Below are 12,372 nucleotides of genomic sequence, written 5' to 3'. Positions count from 1 at the left end.
AAATAACAACATAAATATACACAGCCTGCAATATGGAACACATTCCAACACCAATAAACCTATTTTCTTCCCCTTATAAGCTTTAGAAATGATCCGGAATATAAACACACCACTATCAAACCTATCCCATTCAACTGAATCGAAATTGGAGCTTTTTTTGTTTATTTTTCATGCCCGATTATTTGTAGTAAACACAAATCTTAACGTGACTCATAAAATGGAAATATACATGATCCCTTAATATCTAATTATAAATATACTTGTTTAGGGGCCACAAAAGGCCTTGTGTGTATGTAAATCAGTGACAGTCCAACAGACAGGTTTGAATAGGTACCTCCCTCCGGCTGGTATGTCGTCCAACAGGTTTTGGACAGCGTATCGTAGAGAAAGCAACGCTTTTGTGTCTTGAAGTTTTAATCTAGAACGTCATGTATGTGTAAAAAGCAAAGGATTACGACACCGGAGAACACCTGTGAGCAGGTAAGGAAGACGAGAGGGTGAGCGGGTGCGAGTAGCAGACACGTTTTGACTGTCATGGAGTCATTTCCTCAACAGGTTCCGTGCAGTTTTTGCCGCAATGGCTGTCTCCCTGAGGTGGATTTGTGTGCTGAACTTTCTGCAGTGGGCCCACTGCTCTGTCACCTTCAGGCACACTTCAGGTAGACCACACCTCTCTTGATTCATTCACTACACACTGGCCAAGGTATTGCTACTATACCGTACTGAGTGTACTATACACCAGTGTTTTTCAACCACCAAATAGTTTTTGCAAAGCAGTAATTATAGTCTGCAAATGACGTGTTGTTGTTGAGTGTCGGTGCTGTCTAGAGCTCGGCAGAGTAACCGTGTAATACTCTTCCATATCAGTAGGTGGCAGCCGGTAGCTAATTGCTTTGTAGATGTCGGAAACAGCGGGGGGCAGTGTGCAGGTAAAAAGGTGTCTAATGCTTAAACCAAAAATAAACAAAAGGTGAGTGCCTCTGAGAAAAGGCATTGAAGCTTAGGGAAGGCTATGCAGAACGAAACTGAAACTGAAGTGGCTGTAGGGCTGGGCAATATATCGGATATACTGGATCTATCGCGGGTTTGTCTCTGTGCGATATAGAAAATGACTATCGTATATATATATATATAGGTTCTCACGCAGTTGCTTTTATCTGCGGGCTTTACACTACAGGCGTTCCTCACTCTTTGTTGTCTCTCTTTCTCACAGAGACGTAAAACAAGCGCACCTTCTTACATACAAACCCCGTTTCCATATGAGTTGGGAAATTGTGTTAGATGTAAATATAAACGGAATACAATGATTTGCAAATCCTTTTCAACCCATATTCAATTGAATGCACTACAACAGGGGTGCTCACACTTTTTCTGCAGGCGAGCTACTTTTCAATTGATCAAGTCGTGGGGATCTACCTCATTCATATATATAATTTATATTTACTTATTTATCAATTATGTGTTTTTGTTAACAAGTTAAAGGTGTTTAATGATAATACAAGCATGTTTAACACATATAGTTAATATTGTTAATAAATTGAAGGTGTTTAAAGATAATACAAGCATGTTTAACACTTATAGTTAATATTGTTAACAAGTTAAAGGTGTTTAATGATAATGCAAGCATGTTTAACACATATACTTAATATTGTTAATAAGTTAAAGATGTTTAATGATAATGCAAGCATGTTTAACACATATATTTAATATTTTTAACAAGTTAAAGATGTTTAATGATAATGCAATCATGTTTAACACATATAGTTAATATTTTTAATAAATTAAAGGTGTTTAAAGATAATACAAGCATGTTTAACACTTGTAGTTAATATTGTTAATAAATTAAAGGTGTTTAAAGATAATACAAGCATGTTTAACACATATAATTCATATTGTTAACAAGTTAAAGGTGTTTAAAGATAATACAAGCATGTTTAACACTTGTAGTTAATATTGTTAATAAATTAAAGGTGTTTAAAGATAATACAAGCATGTTTAACACATATAATTCATATTGTTAACAAGTTAAAGGTGTTTAAAGATAATACAAGCATGTTTAACACAAAAAGTTAATATTGTTAACAAGTTAAAGGTGTTTAATGATAATGCAAGCATGTTTAACACATATAGTTAATATTGTTAACAAGTTAAAGGTGTTTAAAGATCATACAAGTATGTTTAACACATATAGTTAATATTGTTAACAAGTTAAAGGTGTTTAAAGATCATACAAGCATGTTTAACACCATCCATCCATCCATCTTCTTCCACTTATCCGAGGTCGGGTCGCGGGGGCAGCAGCCTAAGCAGGGAAGCCCAGATTTCCCTCTCCCCAGCCACTTCGTCCAGCTCTTCCCGGGATAATACAAGCATGTTTAACACATATAGTTAATATTGTTAACAAGTTAAAGGTGTTTAAAGATAATACAAGCATGTTTAACACATATAGTTAATATTGTTAATAAGTTAAAGGTGTTTAAAGATAACACAAGCATGTTTAACACATATAGTTAATATTGTTAATAAGTTAAAGGTGTTTAAAGATAATACAAGCATGTTTAACACATATAGTTAATATTGTTAACAAGTTAAAGGTGGTTAAAGATAATACAAGCATGTTTAACACATATGGATTATTTTCTTTCATGAAGACAAGAATATAAGTTGGTGTATTACCTGATTGTGATGACTTGCATTGATTGGAATCAGACAGTGGTGCTGATAATGTCCGCATTTTCGAATGGAGGAGAAAAAAAGTCCTCCTTTCTGTCCAATACCACATAAAATTGGTTGGTTTTTGGCATCTTATTTGTCCAGCTTCCGTTCTCCTTTGTATACACTTTACAAGAAATACATTGTCGGCAAACTCCGTAGCTTGCTAGCTTGTGCACGCCAGCTTTCTGAGACTCTTATTTTGTTAGCGCAGGCAGGATGAAGCAGAGCTGTTATTGTGCAACTGTGCAGTCGGTCTTTGGAGTTTTGACGACAGGTACGGCGCCAGAGTCTGTTGAAATAAAGTGTTTCTCGCCTTCCTGTCGGTAATTTTAATGAGCTGGCAGCAGCCAGCGTCATCTCAGAAGACCCTCGGGTGCCGTGAATGTCAATCAAGTGACGGAAGTGACGTCATAGTGAAGATTTATGATCGCTCATTTTTAGGACTATTTTTTTAATGCCTGGCTGGTGATCGACCGGTAGCTCGCGATCGACGTAATGAGCACCCCTGCACAACAAAGACAAGATATTTGATGTTCAAACTCATACACTTTATTTTTTTTTTTGCAAGTAAAAATTAACTTAGAATTTCATGGCTGCAAAACGTGCCAAAGTAGTTGAGAAAAGGCATGTTCACCACTGTGTTGTATCACCTTTTCTTTTAACAACACTCAATAAACGATTGGGAACTGAGGAAACTAATTGTTTTAGCTTTGAAAGTGGAATTCTTTCCAATTCTTGTTTTATGTAGAGCTACAGTCGTTCAACAGTCCGGGGGTCTCCGCTGTCGTATTTTACGCTTCATAATGCGCCACACATTTTCGATGGGAAACAGGTCTGGACTGCTGGCGGGCCAGGAAAGTACCCACACTCTTTTTTTATGAAGCCACGTTGTTGTTACACGTGCTGAATGTGGCTTGGCATTGTCTTGCTGAAATAAGCAGGGGCGTCCATGAAAAAGACGGCGCTTAGATGGCAGCATATGTTGTTCCAAAACCTGTATGTACCTTTCAGCATTAATGGTGCCTTCACAGATGTGTAAGTTACCCATGCCTTGGGCACTAATGCACCCCCATACCATCACAGATGCTGGCTTTTGAACTTTGCGTCGATAACCGTCTGGATGGTTCGCTTCCCCTTTGGTCCGGATGACACGATGTCGAATATTTCTAAAAACAATTTGAAATGTGGACTCTCCAGACCACAGAACATTTTTCCACTTTGCATGAGTCCATCTTAGATGATCTCGGGCCCAGAGAAGCCGGCGGCGTTTCTGGATGTTGTTGATAAATGGCTTTCGCTTTGCATAGTAGAGCTTTAACTTGCACTTACAGATGTAGCGACAAACTGTATTTAGTGACAGTGGTTTTCTGAAGTGTTCCTGAGCCCATGTGGTGATATCCTTTAGAGATTGATGTCGGTTTTTGATACAGTGCCATTTAGGGATAGAAGGTCACGGTCATTCAATGTTGGTTTCCGGCCATGCCGCTTACGTGGAGTGATTTCTCCAGATTCTCTGAACCTTTTGATGATATTATGGACCGTAGATGTTGAAATCCCTAAATTTCTTGGAATTGCACTTTGAGAAACGTTGTTCTTAAACTGTTTGACTATTTGCTCACGCAGTTGTGGACAAAGGGGTGTACCTCGCCCCATCCTTTCTTGTGAAAGACTGAGCATTTTTTGGGAAGCTGTTTTTATACCCAATCATGGCACCCACCTGTTCCCAATTAGCCTGCACACCTGTGGGATGTTCCAAATAAGTGTTTGATGAGCATTCCTCAACTTTATCAGTATTTATTGCCACCTTTCCCAACTTCTTTGTCACGTGTTGCTGGCATCAAATTCTAAAGTTAATGATTATTTGCAAAAAAAAAAATGTTTATCAGTTTGAACATCAAATATGTTGTCTTTGTAGCATATTCAACTGAATATGGGTTGAAAATGATTTGCAAATCATTGTATTCCGTTTATATTTACATTTAACACAATTTCCCAACTCATATGGAAACGGGGTTTAAATGTCACGCGGAGCAGAGAGGTAACGACATGGGTAACGTTAGCTGTGGTGCGAGTGGTAATACGAGAAAAAGAAGGTGCGAATCTGGTAACAAATGAAGGAAGAATGAATTCCCAAGAAAAACAGCAGGGGGTCCATCGTCTGGCGGTGGTTTGGCTTCAAGTGGGAATATGTCGAGCAGACAACCGTAATTTGTCAAGTGTGGGGCAAAAGCGTTGCTACAAAAAGTAGCATTACTGCTAATTTGTAGCATCATTTGAAAAGTCACCCGCTAGAGAATGAAGAGTGCTTACTCCGCATGTCAACATCTCCGTTCGGTGCCACACCCACAAAATGCCGAGGCAACCATTTCCACATCAACACCGTATGAAAAAAATAGTCAACAACAGAAGGAGATAACGTCCGCAGGAACCTACCACATAGTGAAGGACATACACTATTTGAGTTCCTATTATGCAGCTAATTTTTATTTGACACTTATTGAAATATCTTGTGTGACATCATGCACAAAAGTGCACTTTATTTGTTTTTAACTATTGTAGTGGCGTTCTGTACAAAAAGTGCACTTTAATTTAGTGTTGTTTTGATATGTCATCTTAGTGACATCATGCACAAAAGTGCACTAATAGCTTGTTTTAAAATGTCTCTGACAATCTTGCACTTTCTGTTTTGAAATGACATGAATGTTTGTGCCACTGCTTAATAACTGTTTGATAAATACACTTTTAGTTGTGATTTCCCTCTCTGCATGAAAGTTTAAAAGTAGCATATATTAATGCAGTATGAAGAAGAATGTTTTAATGTAGACACATAGAATCATCATACTGCTGTGATTATATGCATCAAGTGTTCATTCAAGGCAAAGGCAAAATATGGAGATATATATCGTGTATCGTGACATGGCCTAAAAATATCGAGATATTAAAAAAAGGCCATATCGCCCAGCCTTAACTGGCGACAAAGTAAACAAAAACAGAATGCTGGACGACAGCAAAGACTTACTGCGGAGCAAAGACGGTGTCCATGACAATCAACAATGTCCCCACAAAGAAGGATAAAAACAACTGAAATATTATTGTGATATGTATTGTGGCACAAGTATAGTGATACGTATTGTGACAAGAGTATCTTGATATGTATCGTATTGTGACAAAAGTATCTTGATACATATCGTATTTTGACAAAAGTATCTTGATACGTATCAAATTGGGACTAAAGTATCTTGATCCGTATCGTATTGGGACTGAAGTATCTCGATATCTATAGTATTGTGACTAAAGTATCTCGATACGTATCGTATTGGGACTAAAGTATCTCGATACGTATCGTATTGGGACTAAAGTATCTCAATACGTATCGTATTGTGACTAAAGTATCTCGATAGGTTTCGTTTTGTGACTAAAGTATCTCGATACCTATCGTATTGTGACTAAAGTATCTCGATACCTATCGTATTGTGACTAAAGTATCTCGATACCTATAGTATTGTGACTAAAGTATCTCGATACGTATCGTATTGGGACTAAAGTATCTCGATACGTATCGTATTGGGACTAAAGTATCTCAATACGTATCGTATTGTGACTAAAGTATCTCGATACCTATCATATTGTGACTAAAGATTCTCGATACGTATCGTATTGGGACTAAATTATCTCGATACGTATCGTATTGGGACTAAAGTATCTCGATACGTATCGTATTGGGACTAAAGTATCTCAATACGTATTGTATTGTGACTAAAGTATCTCGATACCTATCGTATTGTGACTAAAGTATCTCGATACGTATCGTATTGTGACTAAAGTATCTCGATACGTATCGTATTGTGACTAAAGTATCTTGATACGTATTGTATCGTATTGGGACTAAAGTATCTCGATACGTATCGTATTGTGATTAAAGTATCTTGATACGTATCGTATCGTATTGGGACTAAAGTATCTCGATATGTATCGTATTGGAACTAAAGTATCTCGATACGTATCGTATTGGGACTAAAGTATCTTGATACGTATCGTATTGTGACTAAAGTATCTCGATATGTTTCGTTTTGTGACTAAAGTATCTCGATACCTATCGTATTGTGACTAAAGTATCTCGAAACCTATCGTATTGTGACTAAAGTATCTCGATACCTATCGTATTGGGACTAAAGTATCTCGATACCTATCGTATTGTGACTAAAGTATCTCGATACCTATCGTATTGTGACTAAAGTATCTCGATACCTATCGTATTGTGACTAAAGTATCTCAATACGTATCGTATTGGGACTAAAGTATCTCGATACGTATCGTATTGGGACTAAAGTATCTCGATACCTATCGTATTGTGACTAAAGTATCTCGATACCTATCGTATTGTGACTAAAGTATCTCGATACCTATCGTATTGTGACTAAAGTATCTCGATACCTATCGAATTGTGACTAAAATATCTCGATACGTATTGTTTTGTGATTAAAGTATCTCGATACCTAACGTATTGTGACTAAAGTATCTTGATACGTATCGTATTATACGATAAGTATCGAGATACTTTAGTCTCAATACAATAGGTATCGAGATACTTTAGTCACAATACTATTGTGACTATAGTATCTTGATACCTATCGTATTGTGACTAAAGTATCTCGATACCTATTGTATTGTGACTAAAGTATCTCGATACTTATCGTATTGTGACTATACGTATCGAGATACTTTAGTCACAATACGATACGTATCAAGATACTTTAGTCACAATACGTTAGGTATCGAGATACTTTAATCACAAAACGATACGTATCGAGATATTTTAGTCCCAATACGATACGTATCGAGATACGTTAGTCACAATACGATAGGTATCGAGATACTTTAGTCACAATACGATAGGTATCGAGATACCTTAGTCCAAATACGATACGTATCGAGATACTTTAGTCACAATACGATAGGTATCGAGATACTTTAGTCACAATACGATAGGTTTCGAGATACTTTAGTCACAATACGATAGGTTTCGAGATACTTTAGTCACAATACGATAGGTTTCGAGATACTTTAGTCACAATACGATAGGTTTCGAGATACTTTAGTGACTAAAGTATCTCGAAACCTATCGTATGTGACTAACGTATCGAGATACGTTAGTCACAATACGATAAGTATCGAGATACTTTAGTCACAATACTATTGTGACTATAGTATCTTGATACCTATCGTATTGTGACTAAAGTATCTCGATACCTATTGTGATTAAAGTATCTCGATACCTAACGTATTGTGACTAAAGTATCTTGATGCGTATTGTATTGCGCCTCAAGTATCGTAATACGTGCTGTATTGCAAAGTCCTTGCCAGTACCCAGACCTACGTGGTATCGATACTATCAATGTTTGGACCGATCGGCACTCCCTACTCTGTGTGTGTTTCAGGGGCTTCGCTGTTCCTGGAGGAAGAGTCGGCCAACGCTTTCCTGTCCCGCTCATTGCTGTACAACAGCTGGGACTTTGAGTTGGTGGTGCCTGACAACCTGGAAAGGGAATGTCGAGAGGAGATTTGCACGTTCGAAGAAGCCAGAGAAATCTTTGAGGACAACGCTCAAACGGTAATACTCCTCTCTGCAGTACATTCATACATGCTCATCTGTTTACAAGTTTTACATGGCAAAGTTACTCACGGTTATATTTAATCCACGCTACGTACTCTGGAGTCACACCAGTCTCTGTGGCATCATGTGACCAAGTGGAGGTCTGTCATTCACCTTTCTTTCCTTTCCATGTGCAGCAAGCATTTTGGGAAGACTACATCCAAGCCCACGGTAATTACTTTGCATTTTGTGTAAATATGGCCCAGCAGCACGATCATAATCCAGGGTGTCCCTGAAGTGGAAACGGCGTCCCCTGTTGAAATGAACTCAAATCAATTTAATCAGCACAATTAACACGTAACATGCATTTTAAAAAGAAAAACAAACATTAACGTAATTGTGACAGTCTCTCACTGTCGTCCGGGTTCCATGGACCACCAAAGAGGGACATGACTGCGGCAGATTTATCACTTTGTTTATGTTTCGATAAACCTTCTGTGCAGGTTGGGTCGCATTTCAGCTCCTCTTCCCTCGAACCGCTCGCTCCTCCGGTTGCTTTTCATCCGCCCTCGTCTTCATCTCGCTCTTGGTCGCTTCCGCTTTTCATGCAGTGCTCGTGTCTCTCCAACTCCTTCAGCCTCATCGTTCTCGGCTGCCGCCCTTTTACACACTGGGAGGGGATTACACAATTGTGCCCAGCCAGGCGACCCACGCACCTGACGTTTATTACGGCGTCAGCCCCGGCGTGCCCCGCCTCGCTGTCGGTCTGCCAGCCACGCCTACCCACAGTCCTCCACCGCCAGACGCAAGCCGGGACTCCGACCGGCTGGGCCTACTCCCCCGCACCCTTTTTGAGGGAGCAAGATTACACAATTGTGCCCAGCCGGGCGATCCTCGCATCTGATGTTTATTACGGCGTGGATCCCAGCGCGCCCCGCCTCGCCGCTGGCCCGCCGGCCACGCCGCCATCTCGGAGTCGGCCCCGGCGTGCCCCGCCTCGCTGTCGGTCTGCCGGCCACGCCTCCCCACAGTCCTCCACCGCCAGACGCAAGCCGGGACTCCGACCGGCTGAGTCCACTCCCCCCCCCTTTTTGAGGGAGCGGGATTACACAATTGTGCCCAGCCGAGCGATCCACGCATCTGATGTTTATTATGGCGTCGATCCCAGCGCCCCGCCTCGCCCCTGGCCCGCCGGCCACGCCTTCTCGCCGCCATCTTGGAGTCGGCCCCGGCGTGCCCCGCCTCGCTGTCGGTCTGCCGGCCACGCCTCCCTACAGTCCTCCACTGCCAGACGCAAGCCGGGACTCCGACCGGCTGAGCCTACTCCCCCGCCCCCTTTTTGAGGGAGCGGGATTACACAATTGTGCCCAGCTGGGCGATCCACGCACCTGACGTTTATTACAGTGTCGATCCCGGTGCGCCCCACCTTGCCGCTGGCCCGCCGGCCATGCCTCCTCGCCGCCATCTCTGAGTCGGCCCCGGCGTGCCCCGCCTCGCTGTCCTTCTGCCGGCCACGCCTCCCCACAGTCCTCCACAGCCAGACGCAAGTTGGGACTCCAACCGGCTGAGCCTACCCCCCCCCCCCCCTCCCCCCTTTTTTTTGAGGGAGCGGGATTACACAATTGTGCCCAGCCGGGCGATCCACGCAACTGACATTTATCACGCCTCCTCACCGCCATCTCGGAGTCGGCCCCGGCGTGCCCCGCCTTGCTGTCGGTCTGCCGGCCACGCCTCCCCACAATAACATAATGCAGCATAATAACATAATTCAACCTTTTCTGAGCCAAGGCACATTTTTTTCATTGAAAAAATTCTGAGGCACAATTACATATTTAAAACATTTATAATTTTTATTATATATATATATATATATATATATATATATATATATATATATATATATATATATATATATATATATATATATAATTCGTTATCAGAAATTATTAGTTAAATATAACATATGTATGTATAATATACATATTATATATGTATAATAGAAAATATTATTTTTTCAAGTATGTAATTCTACATATTTAAAAATAATTAAGGTAATTTGCTATTATTAATTAAAAAAAACGATATATATAATTTTTAAATATGTAATTGTACATTCATTATTTTTAAATTTGCACAATTATATTTATATTTATTTTATATATATATACATATATATATATATATATATATATAATTATATACATATTTTTAATACATATATATATATAATTAAATATATAGTTAAATTAAATATAATGTTTTATATATATATATATATGTATATATATATATACATATTTTTATTTTTGTTGTTGTTGTTGTAAATATATATATTTGTGCATATTTAAAAATAATTAATGTACAATTACATATTTAAAAAAAAATATATATATATATATGTAGGTTTTTTAAATTAATTATTTCTGATTAATAATAGCAAATTACATTATTTTTTAAATATGTACAATTACATATTTAAAACATTTATATTTTTCATTATATATTTATTAAATATATATAATTATTATTTATCAGAAATTATTAGTTAAATATAACATATGCATGTATTATATATAAATATATATTATACAGGCATATAATATAATATTGTGTGTGTGTGTATATATATATATATGTATATATATATATATATATATATATATATATATATATATATATATATATATATATATATATATATATATATATATATATATATATATATATATATATATATAAAACATGTGTACAGAATATTGAAAGTCCAGACTTTAGAGACACCCTGTATTATATTTCACATTTCTGTGTGCATATATTTGTGTATTCCCTTTTTACAATATGTTGTATTTTTCCTACCAATGACATACATTTACTAAGTGCATGCAGAAGATTTGAACCGTTTATGGACATTGCATCTTCTGACATGTTCCCATGCTGTGTTTAAAGAATTTGCGCCCAGAGTGGACACGTCAGGTCTGATCGCAGGGATCCTTGCACTAGTTGTGTGCGCTGTCATCGCCACTGTGCTGGGCATCTACTGCTACATGTCCAAGAAGCGAGGTGGAAGGAGACCCGTGCAGTAAGTTGACGCCAACATACCATTTTTCAGCCTGTTACACAGCGCAGCAGCATGGATCGCACCTTGTTGCTAGGCAGAATTGACCGATTACTTGACATCATGTCACATTAATTAAAAAATATGGACTGAGTATTGAATAATGCGATTAATAACACATCATCAAATAAAGTGAACTCCTTGTGTGTAATTTTCTTTGTCTTCTATTAGAATGCCACAAGATGGACATCAAGGCCCGGAAATGGTGCCCCTGGCAACCATCCCAGGTTTGCCCAGCTACAACGAGGCCCTACACCGCAGTGGGATGCACGATGCCCCGCCGCCGCCTTATTCAGGGTAAGTGAATGTTCATGTTGATCCGAGATATCCCAAACCACAAAGCAATCTTTAGTTGTTCTCTGGTGCAATAAAACAACCTATTGTATTATTAAAAAGGTGGAAGAAAAGCACAGTATCGCTCATCACGATGATATCACTCCATGTACAGTATCGCTGCAAAAAGACCATTTATGTAATCAGGCAAAATCACGAGGGTTAGAAAACACACGATTTTTCTTCATTTGGAAAACACAAAATAGCGAGGGATGGTCTGATCCGATACTAGCTAAATGTACTGTATTGGATATCTATATGAAAAAGCTTATGTGTTTAAAGTAGCAGTATTGCATTGTGGGTAATCGAATGTCGATCCTTCAGAGGAGCAGAATATTTGTTGCATATATATATATATATATATATATATATATATATATATTTTTTTTTTTTTTTTTTATATTTTTTTTTATGTCTTTAATAGTAAAAGTACATGTGTGTGTATATATATATATATTTTTTTTTAATAATTTTTTTATGTCTTTAATAGTAAAAGTACATGTGTGTATGTATATATATATATATATATATATATATATATATATATATATATATATATATATACATATATATGTACTTTTACTATTAAAGACATTAAAATATATATATATATATA

General features: G+C 38.1%; 1 protein-coding gene across 1 annotated transcript in view; it reads left to right on the top strand.

Annotated features, from left to right (window-relative positions):
• The first annotated feature begins 233 nt into the window (after positions 1-233).
• prrg2 (proline rich Gla (G-carboxyglutamic acid) 2) overlaps positions 234-12,372 on the top strand; it is a 16,999-nt gene continuing 4,860 nt past the window's right edge. The window contains exons 1-6 of the mRNA XM_061973350.1: positions 234-480; positions 556-659; positions 8,154-8,326; positions 8,506-8,539; positions 11,255-11,387; positions 11,595-11,720. Of these exons, the coding sequence (XP_061829334.1) occupies positions 578-659; positions 8,154-8,326; positions 8,506-8,539; positions 11,255-11,387; positions 11,595-11,720 (548 nt within the window). The 5' untranslated portion in view covers positions 234-480; positions 556-577. The remainder of the gene's footprint in view (positions 481-555; positions 660-8,153; positions 8,327-8,505; positions 8,540-11,254; positions 11,388-11,594; positions 11,721-12,372) is intronic.

This window comes from Nerophis lumbriciformis, linkage group LG22, assembly GCF_033978685.3.
Source record: "Nerophis lumbriciformis linkage group LG22, RoL_Nlum_v2.1, whole genome shotgun sequence".
NCBI lineage: Eukaryota > Metazoa > Chordata > Actinopteri > Syngnathiformes > Syngnathidae > Nerophis > Nerophis lumbriciformis.
Note: the sequence above shows the minus strand (reverse complement) of the source record. Positions and strands in the feature narration are given on the sequence as shown.